Raw genomic sequence first — 19129 nt, forward strand, 5'->3', positions numbered from 1 at the left:
GGCAAATCCTTCGTACGATGGTATAATTACCTATTGAAACTTTTGAACCATGCCATGTGATACGTCGTACTAGTGCCCTTCTGCAGTAAAACGCAATTGGATTATTAGACTACTTGTGCAGAACAACTAGCTCCTACATTTCCTTTTATTCATTTTTTCAGAAAGCTACAACTATCTACTCGTCCACTGTTGACAATACCACAATAGTAATTTGATTGTCGCGACTCACAAGTCACAATCCAATCCCACTAAACTTCTGAATTTTGCCACACATGCAACTCTTCTGATTGATTATAAAGTATAAATTCAATATTTCATTTGAAAATGTGGTGTGGCAATCAAATTACTACAATGGGACCATCAGCTGCCATAATTATCTTCGTTGAAATGTAATTCAAGTGTTAATATTTTAAAATATAAAATTAAATAAAATAAATTTATAAATGCAATATAAGATAATTATTTTATTTCTGTATGCATGCATATAATATGTTAGGTATAATTTAAGCGCCAGCTAGAAAAGTCCTTAAAAATCACTCTTTTATGACATTTTTCATTAATTAACCGGAAGACTTTCAAACATTATTCCTAGACCGAGATGAATGGCATGCATGTGAAAGGTGCCTACCTGCAAAAAGAGCACAAGAAACATCGCTAATGAATCCTAATTGGCTAATTCCTACGTCGTCTTCAATTTTAATCACGATTTAAGCCATAGCTCTTACCTAATCACTGTTTAATACGCACGTGCTAAACTTTGGCTCCACAAGTTGTCGTGATTCCCGCTCAATTATTGCAAAAGATAATTTCCACATCTTTTACCATTTTTCACCCGACCTTTAGGGATGGGTGCACAAAGTCAAGTCGTGCACGATTGCAAGTTTCCACGTGAAAAATGTCAGTGTCCTTGGATCAATCAGTGTGGGGCATTGACCTCCATCAGCTTCAAAAATTATATATTGGGTTAGCAAAATTTTTTAATTTTATTAAGGGACAATCTCAGAAACCTCCCTTGAGGTTTTCTGACAATTTCACTGTCCTCTTCTAAAGGTTTAAAATTTTCACTAATAACCCTTATCAGTCATTTAGGATCCAATGCTTACAATCACTAATGACTAAAGGACTCAACTATCCTTATAATTTAGAATAATTAGACATACATGTGAAGGAAAAGAGTTAAACATTTGCTAGCTACATTAACCATAATTTGGATTGTAAAAGGTTAATTAATTTGCTATCTAAAAATAAAGCCAATATTAGGTGTTTCTTTTTTAATTCTTATATGCTTGACAAATAAAAGAAATCGAATGTAATGCATTTGATAATTTTGAAGGATTTAGACATAAGAAACAATTAAGACATTTACAAACTAAATTAACCATAATTTGAAATGTTAAAAAGAAAATCTAATTTGGCATCTAAAAAAAGAATCCAATACTAGGCATCCTTTTTCCAATTTATGTAATAAATAAAAGAAATCAAATATAAAGAGATTTCAGTTGGGTGAATTTTTCTTATAATTGTAGTGAAAGCAAGAATCTTAAGGTATGGAAAAAATTGTTTTGTTAAATTTTGAAAGTTATTATTTTTTATTATGGAAAAATTTTTTTATTGACCATGTGTAGTAATGGTCCCATAAGTAAATTAACACGTTAGATCAAATATTTAATCTAACTAATATAATAGTTGAGAGGACTTTTGGTATAAATAAATCTTTTCACACCTAAAATCATATTTTTATTGTTGTTTTTTTTTTAATTGGACTAGATTGTTACAAGAAAATTGGTTTCAAGGAATGTCAGTGATATTTTAGAACCTTAAGGAAAGACAGTGAAATTGTCAAAAACCTTAGGAGAGGTTTCTAAAATTATCCCTTTAGTAATTTTTCCTACATTTGTGCCCTTTTAAATTTTTTTAATAATCCCTTTACCTTTTTAAATTTATTCCTTCTAAATCTTCTCAAATTCTTTCATTCTTTACATTATCCTATCAGAAATTTGGAAAATTTAAAGACAATAGAGTGAGTCTAATTTTTTTCTACAAAAAGGAAGAGAAAAAAAATTCTAACTTAACTTTCGTAACAATTCAAAATTTTGTGGTTTGCATTTGTGAGTTACATGCACTTATCTAAGTCGTTATCTCCAGTTCAAATTCTAGTATCCCCTTATCAATAAAAGAAAACCTTGAAATTTTTTTTTTCTGTCCTACTGATATAACTTGTCTACTTATTATTCATGCGAAGAATGGTGCTACTTATTAATGCTTAATTGTCTGATCAACAAAAAACTTGAAATCTTTTTTTTTTTCTTATACTACTGATATAATTTGTTCAATTAGTCCCATGAATTTCTTTTTTTTTTTAAATCTATTGATATAAGTTGTAGAGTTATTTCCCATCGAGGGAAGGTGTAACTTATTAATGCTTATTTGATTTCAAGCACTAGTTGGTGTTTTTTGAAGTAATATCATAAATTCTTGAATCTAGTATAGGATTCAAGGAACTAATTTAAGGGTGGAGAGATTATCAGTAGAGTTTGATCAGAACTCTTTTTTTTTTTTTTTTTTTACTCTGCTGCACCATTGGTTGATAGATTATTAATAATTATTGTTGACGAATTAACCTCTGGCTCCTGCCCTTTAACTAGCGTGTTATTGCTACCGATCTAGCATGCGTAGCTCAACCATCCTCATCTAAATAGATATAGGAAACCACATTTTGGCCACCAAAATTCGTAATCTCTATGGATGAGATATAAGATGTCTGTGGGATGCTAATTTAGGATGGCATTGAATACCCTCATCGGGTTTTACTACCTAATTCTTTTTTTTCTCGTTTACAAATAAGTATTTAATAAATTCACCGAACTAGATGGTATCATCATGCTACAAATAATAAGGGGGAATTATTGATGCGTCGTCCGGACAACAATTATGAGACTTTTGCACAGCTTTGTCGACCAATTGTTTGTCATTTTCTGTCACGGCATCACGGGTCTGTGAATGTGGTTGTTCCACTATTCTGCAGCTCAACTTGCATAATTGTACGGAGTAGCATTAATTTTGATTCAGCGACAATTGGGGAAAAAAAAATAGTTTCGGGACAGTCTCAAAAGAAAACAAAAATAACAATTAGATTTCTTAATAATGATAACTAGCCAATTGGAAAGAAAAAGTACTTTTTACTTGACAGCTTGTCAGACTGAAAAAGTAACGCATACCGTACGAAGTAATCATCTTTTCAAGAAAAATTGCAAATGTTTTTTGATTGCCTAACTTTTTTCTTTCGTTAGCGTTGAGAGCAAATGACAGCTCATTTGAGCTACATACAAATTCACCTACTCGCGAATAGTTCCGGTCAAATTTCAATTTGAACTTGTTTAACACTAATTTCAATTTAAATTCAAACTGATCAAATCGAGTTTGAACTCAAATTTTGCTAACTCACGAGTTGATTCGATTATATATATATATAGTGAAATTACATATATCTTATAATATGTTCAAAAAAATTACTATTTTATTTATTTTTTAAAAATAAAATATATATATTTTTTAAATTCTAGTTCGAGCTTGACTTGGCTCGAATTTGAGTTTAAACTTTAAATTGAGAGTTCGTCAAGCTCGAAATCAAGTTTAAATTTGGTACAATTACGTCGAGACTCAATTTAATTAGATCAAAATTTGATTCAATTCAACTCATTTGCAGTCCCAAAACTCGTGTTATGGAATTTTCCTCGGAATTTTCCTCTTGAGGCCCTTAAGGTATGTACAATAAATAGTAAGCTAAATGAAGAGATGACCTTTTGCCCTCTCCCCTTCCCAACCCAAAAAAAGAAAAAGAAAAAAACTAATTACATTCATGATATTCATCCAGTGATAAGAACTTTCATCATAGAATTGACAAAATCAATAAAATATTTCTTTTTCCTAGAACTTTTACAGTTTCTGGAAGCGAACAATAATAATTGCCTAATTTTGGTTGACTTAGGAGGAAGATATATATGATCTCTCTAATAATTCTCAACCAAATATATCCTCGGACTCCAACCTACTTGAAAGGTGAACGTGACAGCTATTCTTTCTTGCTGAATAACTACGTGGAAGAGAAGAATAAAATTCAACTGTAGTTGTGGTGCCTGAGAAAAAGAAGACGCACAAGCAAAATATACTTTATTCAAGAGAGCCCCTATGGACCAAAAACGAAAATGACAAAAATCTGTAGTAGCCCGTAACTGGAATACCACTATAAGAAAAGATGGAATTAGTGGCACTATACAAGATTTTAGTGGCATTTTGTTAGAAAAAAGGTGTCATGGCTCTACTTGAGAAATGTGTTGGCTCAGCGGTACTTTTTCTCACAGTGCCATCAAATATATATTTAGGTCACAATTTAGTTTACATTTTATTGAAAAATGTCATTGGAACACAAGTTTTACTAGAATTTAAGGAATCAACTCATAAAAACTAAAATGAAATAGAATATAAACAAAAATTATCTTTCTAATGAATAAGATATGATGGTTCCTTAAATTACTCCATTATTTCGATCGTAAGTATTAAAGGAGGTCTTAATTATTAAAACTCGTTGAAATCTCTCCTCCTTTCAACATTCTTCAAAAACCCTACCATCCCATCCTCTCTTGTGTCAAAGTAAGTTTGTAAAGAATTAATTTCAATTTTCTTGTGATCTGGATTTACTCTCGTGATGGATAGTGTTGCGGCCCTTAATTTATAGGACAGAGAATTTTCTGGGAAGGATAGGAGAGTTGTTTGCCACGCGAAAACATTGGCACAGTTCTCAAGGAGCCTTTAAAAGTTAACCAATGAGGTACAACTCTTTATCCACTTTTCATGTCACTTTTAGCTGGTTTAAAAGATCAGCTGTGGTCAAATTTTCATCTTGCGATGAGAAAAACTCATCTTTAATTAAGAACCTGTTGAGATTACTCTAAGTTGCCCAAGTGGATGGTTTTGCCATTTGTGAAAATAACAAGACTCTATGGTTTCATTTAATTTACTCTGCGCATGTATTCTATGTAGTTTTTGACTTGCTCCTTTGCCATGTCCAATTCTAAAGTAAGAGGTAATATGTCTACTTTATATATATTTTTTAAGATACGTACAGGCCACAATGCAACTGAAGGATTAACAAAGGATGACGCCACTGGGAAAAAAACTACTTAAAATAACAAAGAGATAAACTTATTTAGTCATTAGCTTAAAAGATTTGTTTTTAGACATGGTTCGTTCACCAAAATGTATTAAATTTGTAAGAAATATCGATGTGTTTGTTATTTCATTTCTGACTTTATTTAATAGTCATTTGTGAATTCTTTTTATTTGTAGCATTTTTGCAATATTATAATTAATTGCATAGATGAACATGATCAATTGGTTTGTTAATATTCAAATTACTTTTTTAATGCGATTAATTTTTTTAGTGGCATTTGAAAGTGTTAGAATAGCTTTATATAGTGGCATTTGAAGTGCGATGGCAACTCAACGCATGCCGCTTGCAATTGCCATTAAAATTTCATAAAGTGGCATCTTCCCATACCATGTAGTATTATTTTGGAACCAATGGCCCTTTGGATTGTTAGTCAACACTAAAGACGCTAAATCTTGGTAAGGTAAGAGATCATGGGTTCAAATTTTGTCTCCCATCAATATGTTATTATATGTGATTTTTTTAAATTCATACGATCTGATGATGGATCAGTTTCCATTGGTTTCTCTAGATTCCGTTGGATCTCTCCCCCTAGTATAGATTAAAATAGGAATAAACTAGACTAATTATTGTCGTCTGATAAAAAAAAAAAATGTAGTATTATTTTGTGCCACTTTTCAAGTGCCACTGGACAGTAGTCGCCAACAAGAAAATGTCACTAAATAAAAATATATATATCACTAACGTATGCATAAATTGCCATTTTTTAATGTCATTAGAAAAGAATTTTCTTCTAGTGTACAAATAGTAGTGAAATAAGAATCTTAGGGAAATTATTTGAATTATTTTCATTTTATTCCCAAAGTTACTTTCCCCAAGTTTCTGAAAATTTTGGATTGTGATCTTTTGGACATATATTTTTACATTTTTTATGAATGTTCTTTCTATATAATTTATAATTTTTTTTGTAACCTTACATACATCACATCCTTAAAAAATGTTATTATAATTTTTTTCCAAAAATTCTCCAAAAATTGCAATCCAAATGGGGTCTAATGATTTCAATGAATCATACAATATCAGGGTACATCCAGACATTGTCAAATTGTGGGATGAATTTTACAAGCATTATTGAAATGACACTAATGATCACTTTACTTGTGGTCCTTGAATCTTAACCCAATTATTCAAAATCTACAATAGACAATTGAAAAGGTGTCTGTGGGCCATCATATCGCGCCAACTGATCCACGTATGTGCATGCATTTGTCCAATCAATGGATATCTTTAGATAACTTTTTTTCCATTAAACCCTCGGCTAGCCCCACGTGGTTTAGGTAACTTGTTTTAGAAATTTTTTTTTTAAAATATCAATTACGAAAACACTTTAAAACAATCACACAATTTGAAAAATATACAAGAAAACATGAAATAGGCACTGATGGTGGGAGTAGGTACTGGTGGTAGGTGGAGTTTGCCGTGGTCTGTGATGGGTGGTGGCCTGGTGGGGGAGGGGAAAATATTAATTTTGAATTAATATTAATATTTTTTAAAAATAAACATAGTAAAATTTTAAATAAACACTTTCATTTGGATTGGTCTACTTTTTAAAAACTAATTTTTCAAATACAATGTTACAGTAATACAAAAACAAAAACAATTCAAAAAAATTTCATTCATACAATAAATCAAAAACAACTCACAAATATACACAAAAAATTTTAAAAAATTTTACAATATTTTCCACTATTCACTACCACTCGCCACCGCCACCACTGCCACCACTACCACCCTCTTCCTCCTCTCCTCGACCAGATCCAGGGGAGGAGGGGAAGATTGAAGGGTGGGGGGGGGAAAGGGAGGGGAGGAGGAAAAGGAAAGAGAAAGAGTGGTGACGGTTGTGGTTGTAGGTGATAGTATTAATTTTTAAAAAATATTTTAAAAATATTTTAAATTTAAAAAGTACTTCAAATTATATTTCAAAAACTCCTCCAAAAAATCACAAAAAAAATTTTATAGTAAAAATTTTTCAGACACACTACTATAGTAAAATATTTCAAAAAAATTCCAAAAAATAACTTATCCAAACGAACCTATAATATCCAAGCAGACCGTCATTGAACAAGTTCTGCTTTTTTATTCGCTGCATTTATGCTCAATTAAAAGATTGCACTGAAATATCAAAACTATATTATCTATTTTCCTTTTCTTCTCAAAGGTATTGAAAAAAGTTTTTTAACTTAATACTTTGAACGAAATATCATATTATATCAGAATAATCCAAACAATACAAAATTGGCTAATTGAATTTTTTTATTATTACTCAAACAACTATAATTACTTTGCTTGTGGTCCTTTATTCTCCAACAACATATTAAAAAACATACGCTCCATTTGGATTAATTATTTTTGAGAGTGTTTTTGAAATATTTTATTATAGCATTGTATATGAAAAACTTTTATTATAAATATTTTTTGAAATATTTAATATATTGTATGAATGAAATATTTTTTGAGTTATTTTTGTTTGTATATTACTATAATATTGTATTTAAAATATTTTGTTTTTGTAAACACCACACGAACTTATCCATGCATTTGTAGAGTTCTGCTGTCCAGTCTCAGCATTTATCCATTTATACATTATCGAAAGATTTCTTTCTGCTCTCCACTATCCACATTAATTAGACTATCATTCTCGAATGGGTTTGGACAGGTGCGTTTTAGGTTTCTATGCAAATTTTTTTTTTTTGTCTCTCCTAGAATTTAATCTAATCTAATCGAGGGGAGGAGGGGGAGGGGGACTCGATGTGACTCTATCGAACATGACCAATTAAGATCGTCATAAATTGTAACAACTTTTTGGGTGAGAGACAAGGATCGAACCCTTAATCTCCCGCACCACCAATACTTTTAAAGGCTTCTATGCAATTATTTGATTGTGTATATTTTACACAATCTGGCATACACTAATATTATTAATTTAATATATGAATAAAACTACATTGATAAACATACACCAACATCTAAAAAAAAACAGAAAAATGATATTAACACTTCCAAAAAAGTTTCTAACACTCCATCCTCCCTTTAAAACATATAGAGACGATGTATTGCAGGAAGAGCACAAAAAAGGGACGGGATGGAGGATAGAATGCTCGGGACTCTCTTTTTTTTTTTTTTTTTTTTTTTTTTTTAAAGTGCCAATAAAATCTCCCAAAAAGTATCAAACCTCAATTGTACATTTGTACTTGCTCCAATTCCCTTCAAATTGTGTAGAATGTTATTGATCCTATCCTATTGAATTAATGCAGCAGTCATCGTAGACTTTGCGACTGACCTTGCATCCTTCTTCAATTACACCCACCAAAGAACACCAATAACCAACCTAGAAAAAAAAAAAAAGAAGAAAAACACCACTAGCCACAAGCACGTGTTTAACGCTGTACTTCTATTTAGCAAGAAGAAAAATAAAAACGTCAGTGACACGGGGTCGCCAATTGCTTCAGTATAAGAGTAGGAGCTTCCCTCAGCTTCTTCGCTACAACAATCCCCCTAAAGAAAACTAGCCAATGGCATCTCTTTCAACTCCCCTTCAAAGCTCCACTGCCTACTCCTCCTCCTCTACTCTGTCCTCCTGCCCTTTCTCTACGAAGCCATCACAGTTTTACCTCAGTGCCAAACGTAACTATCACCAGTTCACGGTTTCATGCAAAAACAATGAAAGCCATGAACAAGTTAACAATCTTGATAGGAGGGATGTGCTTTTGGGCTTGGGTGGCCTTTATGGCGCCTCAAACCTCATCATCAACCCTTTTGCCATGGCAGCTCCTATAGCTGCCCCAGAAATCGCCAAATGCGGTCCACCGGCGGACTTACCTTCAGGAGCAGTTGTCACTGACAATTGCTGTCCGCCGGTGCCCGGCAAAGTCATTGACTACAAACTCCCTCCACCACCTAAGGTGAACCGTTTTAGGCCAGCTGCTCATTTGGTCAAGAAAGACTACATTGAAAAACTTAACAAGGCGGTCGAGCTCATGAAAGCTCTGCCAGCTGATGATCCCCGTAATTTTACCCAACAAGCAAATGTTCATTGCGCTTATTGCAACGGTGCCTACATCCAATCAGGCTCTGATCAAGAAATTCAAGTCCATAACTCGTGGCTATTCTTTCCTTTTCATAGATGGTATTTGTACTTCTATGAAAGAATCTTGGGAAAGCTAATAGGCGATCCCAGTTTTGGACTGCCCTTTTGGAACTGGGACAACATTGGTGGTATGACCCTACCGTCCATATTTCAGGACCAATCGTCAGCACTGTATAACCAAAATCGTAACCAAAGTCATCTGCCACCAACAGTCGTGGACTTGGGGTATAATGGTACGGATACAGATGCAACAGACATAGAAAGGATAAAAAACAATTTGGCAATCATGTACCGTCAAATGGTCACTAATTCCACCACTGCCAAAGATTTCTTTGGAAAGGAATACCGGGCCGGCGATGCGCCCAGCCCGGGTGCAGGGTCCATCGAGGCCATTCCCCATATCCCAATCCACAGGTGGGTCGGCGATCCAAGGCAGCCAAATGGTGAAGATATGGGTAATTTCTACTCAGCTGGAAGAGATATTGTGTTCTATAGCCATCATGCAAATGTGGACCGGATGTGGACAATTTGGCAGCAATTGGGAGGTAAAAGGAAGGAGGTCCCCGATCCAGATTGGCTGAATTCTTCCTTCATTTTCTACGATGAAAATGCTCAGCCTGTCCGCGTGAAAGTTGGTGATTGTTTTAGCAATGATAAAATGGGATATATTTACCAAAAGGTGGATATTCCTTGGGTCAAGAATAAGCCCGTGGCCCGCGTGACAAAATCTAGAGTGGCTTTCACTTCCGGGGCACCACAAGCTGATAAGGTCTTCCCGGGACCCCTTAACAAGACCGTGAAAGTGTTGGTCAAGAGGCCCAAATTATCAAGAAGCAAGAAGCAAAAGGAGGAGGAGGAAGAGAGATTGGTGGTGTCCGGGATCGAGTTTTCCATGGACAAGTATGTTAAGTTTGATGTTTTCATTAATGATGAAGATGATAATCCAAACGATTTTGCTAAGTCCGAGTATGTTGGGAGCTTTGCACATTTGCCACACAAGGTTAAAGGTGACATGAAAGTTAAGACTACTCAAACCTTTGAGTTGACTGAGATTTTGGAGGACTTAGATGTTGAAGAAGACGATGCCCTGTTGGTGACTTTGGTGCCAAAGTCCAAAACTGCTCTTACCATTGATAGCATCAAGATTGAGGTTGCTGCTTGATTCACCTGCTAGTACTTTTTTTTTTTTTTTTTTTTTTAATCTCCTCCCTGGGAAAAAATCTGGCATTAGATTTCATCGATTGCTTTGATTTTGACCTATGCATGCATGTTTCAGCACCATGAATAAAATACTTCTGGTGTGCTTGTCACCAGTTAATAAAAATATGTTTCAGCACCTATCTGACAACGTCCCTTTTGGTTTTTCTTTTTGAAAAGTTTAATTTACATTAAAGTTTAAGATCTTATGACGCCATCTATCTAACTTTCTCCACTCAAAAAAAAAAGGAAAAAAAAAGAAATAGAAAAAGACAATTCTTCCTCAATCAAAATTAAATTTTTCTGTGCGTATCCAGAAGGAAAACAAAAAGTAATCCTCAAGTACCACGTTTGGCAAAGCTTACAAGTGTTAGCTTCCGATTCGCCATTTCAAGTAGTCAGATAGACTATACATTTAATTTACCAAAATATAGGAGAGTATTTTTTTTTTTTTTTTGAAAAAGAATATAGGAGAGGTTACAAAAAGTAAGGGAATTCTACAATAATAATGATCCTTGCTTTTTGTGTGTTGAGGAAAGAGGTGATTTCTTAAATTTGTGCGATCCCACTTTTCATTTCATATACCACTTTTGATTTCATGTGCAACCTTATTAATTTGTGAAGACAGAACTTTATATTCTCCTACTTTCACAATCAATAGTTCAATACATAAGAATATCTGCAGCACATGTGAAAGCTTGATCAACAACAAAGGAATTGATTAGTTTCTAGCTCAAGTTGCCTAATGATTCATAGGAATGAAAGTTAAAAGGGCTTGACCCCGGCTCCTATTTTTTAATGTACATTTACTTTATAGGAATAGGGTAATAATATGCCAACCTACCCAAAGTTTCACGACCACGACATGGATCTCCCCTTGAATTCTTGGAAGTGTAATTTAGTGTTAAGTGTATAATATGAGCTGTTATACATTTTTCTTAGAATTCTAAGGGCGTTCTTGTTATAGTGAGCATCCACTTAAACACTAACATCTTCCTTGTGTGCAACTGCTTCTTGTAAAACGATCTAAGCAAGTGTCTTTAAAATTCTTGGTCCGACTCTTAAGTCCTTGTTTTCTTCATTTTTCCCTTATAATGCTTGAAATTTTCTTTGAACAATTAAAAGAAAAGTTGAATAGGACAGATAAAGATTAATATAACTTTATATAAGTGAATTCTCTATTCTTGTAGATTGATTACCATTCGAAATATTTGACAAACTTGGCTCTCTCACTCTGCATTAAATAGCTATCGGTCAAATTTACCATATATTGCAGTCTTGTGGGACCAAGACCGACCAATAATTTGATGCCATCAAAAATGCCTGTCGTCATCAGAATTTAATATGATAGTAAATGAGGATTCTTGAAAAAGGGAAAAACGAGGGAAAAAAAACACACTAATTAGTAATTATTATGCTTAGCCTTGCAGTTGAAATCTACAATGATAAAAAAAAAAAAAACTAATTTTTGGTGTGATGATTAGCTGGTTTGTATACTTGCAAATTAATTATGGTGAACAGAAACCTAATTTCTGTCCAATGAATTATACATTTGGAATTTGTAGAAAATTGAACTATCTGTACATCTGTCACTGCCACTAAAATCAATTGAATGGTTGTAGTTTGGCCCTACATTTGGAAAGAACAAATATGAAAAGGAAATTACCAAAGGAAAAAAGAATAAACCGACGAAATTGGAAAAAGGCACAAAACCTCCCATGTGATAAAAAGTTCCTCTCTATCCAAATAATAGATAGGGGTATTGGTTTTACTTTCTTGTATTTGGACTTAGACATAGTACTAGTGGTGGGGTCATTCAACTCTATTAAAAGAAAGACACAACACTACTGTGTTCGGCATATAACCAGAAGCTGTTGATTTTCCTCTATAAATTTATAAGGTCCATCGGTCATAACAAGAAGGCTAAATATAATAATATTCACCAAGAAATCATGATGGGCTTCTATTAGTCAATCGAGGGACAGGGCTGTTGAAGACCAAAGATGCTCATCACCGGGGATTGAGAGACCGGAGAAGGAAGAAGTCCATTTATTCCAGACATTGCAACAAACGTTAAGACTAATTGGTTTTTCTGTCTTCTACCGGTCATATACAAACGTGAGGGACTATTGTAGCTCTAGTTCTCGTGGGTGCTGGCATGATGAAGACTTTTCCCCTATTTTGTGCAGACGAACGTTAGTTGTTTCGACGCTTGAATAGAGGCGAGCAGGAAAAGTGAGAGTATGCTAGATTTCATTTGATACGATAGATATTTTCTGTCCGGAAAAGGACCTGATTTGATGTTCAAATGCATCCAGCATCCATGATGCTACGTTGCTTTGGATTCGTTTTCACTTGTACGTAGCAGCGTTCCTTTACGTTCCCTTTGATTTCTAAAGAACAATCCATCCAATCGCTAACTACTCCTCCTCCCAAATATCATCTCAACCTTCTATTAATTACTTCTAATTATCTATTTGTAACAGCCAAACCTCTATGCCAAACCAGAAATTATGTACAATTCTTTCATGATTTTTTCCTTCTTCTTTTGCCTTCTGCATTCGTAGAACCAAAGTAATTCATTGTATCATGTTCTTGACTCTGAGACTTGAACGTCTACATCCTTATAATCACGTGTACAGACAACGATACTCTGGTCCCGCAGCCATTCTGGCCACCCACGAGCTCTTACGGATAAAATCCATCCAACTAGTAAAGGATAAGGCCATTACTGATTTTAGCCCCCTGGCGATGCAAATACAAAGACAAAAAACACGTACAACACCTGCATTCCCGGATGGATTTCACTTTCGCGAGATGCCAACGGCTGAAAAAGGACTAGCGAAGCTATTCGGTCCAATTTGCATTTAAGAGGAGAAAAAGAAGGTGAAAATTTCGACAAATGCTTTGGGATGATAAATAAAGAACAAGATAAGAAGCCCCTCAAGGCTGAAGGCTATGGACTGCAGATCTTTTTCCACTTAATATTTGACTCGTTCCATGCATGGATGATGCACCTCTGGAAATTTTCTAAACAAAGAAAAGAGTAGAGAAGTTACCTTCTTTGCAGTCTCTAAAGGACGAGCCCATTCATTGTTCCAATTATGTTCTTCAATGATTGCCCTACTCCCTTAGAATTGAGATTGGTCTGTCACAGCTTATCAGGGGTCGTTAGTATAATGTAGCCATTTGTATGCCATTTGGATGTGTACTACACAATCAGCATGAGGCGCAAAGCAAAATATGTCTGTACTGTCAAATCTGTACTACATAAATTTTATTAGGTAGTAGTACACCACTTTCATTCCCCCCCCCCCCCCCCCCCCCTCCAAAAAAAAACCTTATTTTAATTTTTTTTTTTTTTAAAAATTTTCAGTCACGTTAAGTGAAACTGTTTTAAGTTTTAACCAAGCTCTAACGGATTTTATTAGCACATTTGGATTGCTATTTTTTGAGTTTTTTTTTAAAAATATATTATAACGATATGATATATAAGAAGTTACAAAGTAATCGAGAAATGCATTCACAGAAAACATAAAAACTTTTTTTGAGACCATCTGTATCACGGGCCGGTTACGTGCAATGGAAGACATACTCTACATTTTATCGGTAGCCCAGTTCCATCTCATTGGGTCCTTCATGTTTTTGGAGGTGGGGAGGAAAAATACAGAACGCAGTTTATTTGTGACAACTACCGTCTAGCTTCATGAAGGAAAAATTTAAATCAAATAATCAGTTTTTAAATATGTTTTTTTGAGGTGAAATTTTGAAGGAACATTACCGCCCCAACCAAAAATTTGTTTATTCGGAGATAAATAAAATTTGCTCTTCTCTTGACATCTAAGGAAAATCAAACGAAAAATCATTTACCAGCAGTGATACAAGAAATATGACATTTATTTATCTATTTATTTATTTAATAGAGAAATATGAAATTATTCATCAAACATTTGCAAATCCATGAAGATGGGTACGGTCCAGAGAAGGCTAGCGAGACATTTTAGATTATTTTAAAATAGGTTGGGCATTTTCTTTTTGCATGTCAGCCCTTTTGTGATGTAGGCTTTCTCTGAGATCTCGGCCCAAATATTTAGTTCTTGGGATTAAGGTATACCTTGGGCTTGTTGGTTCACGGGGCCTAACACCAAATTCCAGATGGGCATTACAATATTACATGACACCAAATGAGACATTTGGGTGGGATTGCATCGCCATTAGTTTTTTTTTTTTTTTTTGGGTTGATGAGGAATTCAAAGAAGATTAAATCGTTATCAGATGAAACAAATGCCCGCTCATCTGCTGGGAAAATTTCCAAATGAGAATACGAACAAATTAATCTTGAGTACAATAAATATGCTGTGCTCATCTGAGCCAAGAAAATTTGAGAAAGATAAATCCATATCTAGACTACAAATGCTGTACTACTAGACATCTTCTTGATTTAATTGCACATAGAGTTTTAATAACTAGCTGGTATCTTGTACGTTGGTAAACATCTACCTAAAGCGGGTTTGTTAGAAACAAAAATATTTCCTAACCTGTTCTTGTATATATGTTGTTAATATACGTCTGGGTTGGCACGTACCAACGCTTCACTCTAATGGTTGGAAGTGTCCGTAAACCCTATCATTTGTGCTTTCTGATCATTGATACATGGAATGTTGAGAATTGAAAAGTACAATAATGAAATGATCGTATCCAATGATCAAGTACCAATTCCTTGTCCAGAATGGCATGGAAAAACTTATTTGATACGAATCCAACCGTGCTTGTATTCCAACAACAGGATCTAGACACGTGACTGCAAGGTTTGATTGCACGAAACCCTAAACCTCCTTAGAATCCCTTAGATGAGAACTAAGACTAATTCTTAATCCTCAAGAAAAGATTCAAGGAACTTATGATTTTGGTAGAATGGTGCCACGAACAATTTTGATTCTTGTTTGATAAGCCAAGAAGAATACATAGAACCAATCTAAGATATTCAAAGGTTAACCGACGCTAAGAGAATTACTGTTAAAACTGAAATTTCTTTATTGATGATTGAATGAATAAAACTCGGCCAACCCTTCTTTTTATAGGGTTCATGAACCGAAATCCTAAGTAGCAATGGAAAACGATATTAACTCCAACTAATTCTAAACCTAACTTACTAAGGAAACTATCAACCGAATTTGGAAAGTGCTCTTACGCCCCAAATGGACAAGGGCTGGTCAACTAAGGCCCACATGGGCTGCCCAGCCTTATTCTCAAGCCTATACTAGACACTTAACTAGATGATGAGGCCCATCATGCAGTCCGCCCTCTCTCTAGTCATCCGCGACTTCCTCATGGATTTGGAGTAGGCTCACCATCGTGTGATTGGACTCTTGAATCCTTCTTATGCGTGTATGAACGATTTGTAGAAATGTTTGGAGGTTCTCTCGCATCTTTCTTGCCCTTGCTAGAGTCATCGGTCCAACGTTCATTGATGGTGCATTTAGCGCCTCACTCGAGCCATTTGAATCAGCACCTTGGAGCCTTGGTGGTCCCTCGTATCATTCCCCTCCTCTTGAAAGCAATTTGTTCGCAAATTGAAACATGAATGATGACAAAAGGAGTTACATGCCGTTGAGTCAATTTTGTTATGATTACCACAAGTTTCCTCCAATGCAAAAACCACTTGCTAAATTGGAAAGTAACCCTTGTTGAGCCTTGAATCTTACGAACCAACTTCAATGTATGCTCAATTTGATCGCCTTTGGCCATGAGGTAAGGATCCTCAAAGTGATGCGGCATAGGTCCCATGAAGTCGAATTGCTCAAATTTGAATAAGCCTGCAAAGTATGCAAACTGATTTGGTGAAATTGGACCTCACCACAACTCCTCCTTGGACCGAAGAAGGCTTTGGTAAGTCTCCCACCACAACTCCTCCTTAAATGGTTCAACCTCAACCTTAGACTTGGAAGAAACTAATGGGGTCTCTTTTCTCCTTGAATAGGTTGGCTTTGTAGAGGTAGATTGCTTAGAACTCCTCTTTTTTACATCCCTATTCTCTATTCGATCAAGTCGTTTGTGAAGAGGTTCAAAAGTTTCATCCAAAATCTACTTGAATTCTTCCCTTATTGCATCTGCAAAAAGTTTAAATTTGAAAGCTTGAGAGCTTGTTTCTCCCTCGTTAGCCATGGTGAAGTGAAAACTGTGTATTTAGCAGTGAAAGGAGATAATTTTACCTCACATACTCCCTCATGTGTATGCACTCACACTCGTGTTTTCACACACTAAACTCTCTAATTATAAGCTCGCCAAATATTCTCAAAACTTTGATTTCACCCTTGAAGAAGTTAGATCAATTCAAAAGTTGTTCAATGGCCTACCAAGGAAAGAGTCACTTAGCACGTAAATTGGGGAATGTATGTTTAGAGAGTCGAAGCTGATTTTGGAAGCTCGATTACTAAGATGAATAACTTAACTAAAACTTGACTCGGACTGATCAACTAGGAGAATAGACAATTAGACTCAATAATAAAAAAAAAGGACTCAACCGACTCAAATCAAGCAAGAAAGATGGCTGTAGTTTTCGGATCCTAAAAGGACTTACCCGACTTGCACTTGGCTATTTTTTGAAGGTGTAAGACAAGGCTTCTTGGACCTTTTTGGGTAGGTGTTTCGGCTGAATGTAGAGGTTTCCTACGTGGCACAAGGTTCCAATTAGAATTTGGTAAGCCAAGTGTAACTAGGATTTGTTTATAAACCCAAGTCAACTAGGTTTTCAAGTTTCAATAGGTTTCCTTTAGTTGTAGAATCGATTCTGGTTTCCTCTTTGTTCTTGTTAAGTGGCTAATTGTGCATATAATTGGTACATATTATCCCCTTTGTTTTGCTAAAATATGGCGTTAATCGATATATTTCACTCATATTTGAATTTTGGTACTGTTTGTAGGAGTTGTTAGTGAGAATGAAGTAAAAGGCGCGTTAAAAGTCGACTTTCCAGAAGACGTCTTGTAAAGCGTGCCCACGCCTTATCAAACTCGAAGTGGTGCTTCTAAAGGTCCATGTCCAAAAGAGCTTTCGTTATAAAGCGTGCCCACGCCTTATTTGGCAAAGCAGTCAAAAGTTCGCAAGACACAAGATAAATCTGTCAATTGGTCAAGGAGCCGGTTGCATCCCATGGGCTGACACATTAGCCACGGATTGAAGACCTTGAGGGGCCATGATTCGATGTAATTATTTTGGAAATTCAATTAAAAGGTCTTAGTTGGATAGTTTAGGGGAACTAGGAGTCTTAAAAGGAAAGAGGAGCCTATCCCCTATTAATAGGGGAGAAAACAGACGTGGGCTGGAATTCATCATCTATCTAAAACCCTTTTATTCTCTCGTTGGTTTTATCTTTGAAGGGAACGAGCCGTCATCTTTAGATTTCTCGAGAGGAATGAAATTACTATGAAAACTTTGAATGGCTTTGTTGTCATGACTATGCGGCAAGGCTAGATCATTTATCTAGTTGAGGAATAAATCAAGGATCGGGGTACCATAACTGTGAGATCGTTTTAATTGTTCATTTTTAATTTGTATGTTCATGGGTATTTGATTAGTCTCTATTTTTTCCTGAGTTATTATTGTTTAGATTTTTTGGATAATTAGACCTGTTATTCGATTGTCTAAATAATTGATAGCCAATTAGGATGTTGGCGCGTTGCCTTTAAGCATCTTGATTAGTGGCAAACGAGACAATTTCACCGTCACGCAAGCGATCTAATTTGGATCGTGGAAATAATTAATCTAGCCTAAATAAACCCGCATTTGTGTTTGTTATCTAGAATTGGGTCTTTCTAATTCCTAATGCTGTGGCTACATTAAATCCTGTGAGCGTTTCTGGGGTTGTCTAATCACAAGAGGGTAGTTTATGAGCGTCTCTTGACTACCATAAAATTAAGGAAAGATTGGTGGTTGGGCGCGTCGCTTGACCACTATAACCAATTTATTCGTGAGTATATGAATTGTCCCTTGTATCTGTGATCAGTTGTGTGCTTCGGTGCCAAGATTAATTCCTTGACTAGGTTGTTTTAGTTAATTGTTATTTGTGTAATTTGGTTCCTGCTATCTTACTCAACTTTGAATTTCCGTTTTTACTCCTTTTTTAATTAGTTGGTACTATTGCTAAAAATTCCCCCCCATCTTCCTGTGTGATTTGCCTATCAGTTCCCTGAGGAGACGACCCTACTTGCCCTGTTTACAAATTAAATTTGAGATTGTGTTGGTTGGCAATTAGGCTGTTATTTTTAACTTTATTTTTGGAGGTTTGACACCCACCAGTTCTTTCTTGTGTTTCTTTTTTTTTTCTTCCTTTTGTAGTATAGAACGTAACCAGATTGCTTCTTTTCTTTCTTCCAATTCGAACACAACTCAAAGCAAAAGCTCGGCTATGTCTTGTGAGCAAGAGCAGCTGCTACTTCAAGATTCAAGAACTAAATTAATTGATTTCAAGAAATTCAAGAATCACCTACGATTTTCAAGATTTGCATCCAAGATCTTTTGGCAATTCAAGATTTGAATCAAGACTTTCAAAAACAAGGTAAAACAGTCTTATTGTAGTGCAAGACACAAAAATTTTCCCACCCTATTATTCAAGAACCCTA

General features: G+C 35.0%; 1 protein-coding gene and 1 long non-coding RNA gene across 2 annotated transcripts; one reads left to right on the forward strand and one right to left on the reverse strand.

The window, feature by feature from the left end:
• The first annotated feature begins 8691 nt into the window (after positions 1-8691).
• LOC113690031 (polyphenol oxidase I, chloroplastic-like) lies at positions 8692-10654 on the forward strand. The gene has a single exon (XM_027207856.2). It carries the CDS (start codon positions 8740-8742, stop codon positions 10474-10476), a length of 1737 nt encoding a protein of 578 aa, XP_027063657.2. The 5' UTR covers positions 8692-8739; the 3' UTR covers positions 10477-10654.
• Positions 10655-12232: 1578 nt separating this feature from the next.
• On the reverse strand, positions 12233-13734 carry LOC113690039 (uncharacterized). The gene is made up of 2 exons (XR_003448302.2): positions 13571-13734; positions 12233-13358 (listed from the first exon to the last, which is right to left on the reverse strand). It is a non-coding gene; the product is annotated as an uncharacterized lncRNA (long non-coding RNA).
• Between the last annotated feature and the right edge of the window lie 5395 nt (positions 13735-19129).

Source organism: Coffea arabica, chromosome 5c (genome assembly GCF_036785885.1).
Source record: "Coffea arabica cultivar ET-39 chromosome 5c, Coffea Arabica ET-39 HiFi, whole genome shotgun sequence".
In the NCBI taxonomy this organism is placed as follows: Eukaryota; Viridiplantae; Streptophyta; class Magnoliopsida; order Gentianales; family Rubiaceae; genus Coffea; species Coffea arabica.

Bases quoted from the DNA above. Each gene is read 5' to 3' on its own strand.
- LOC113690031 (XM_027207856.2), top strand. From the start codon at position 8,740: ATGGCATCTCTTTCAACTCCCCTTCAAAGCTCCACTGCCTACTCCTCC.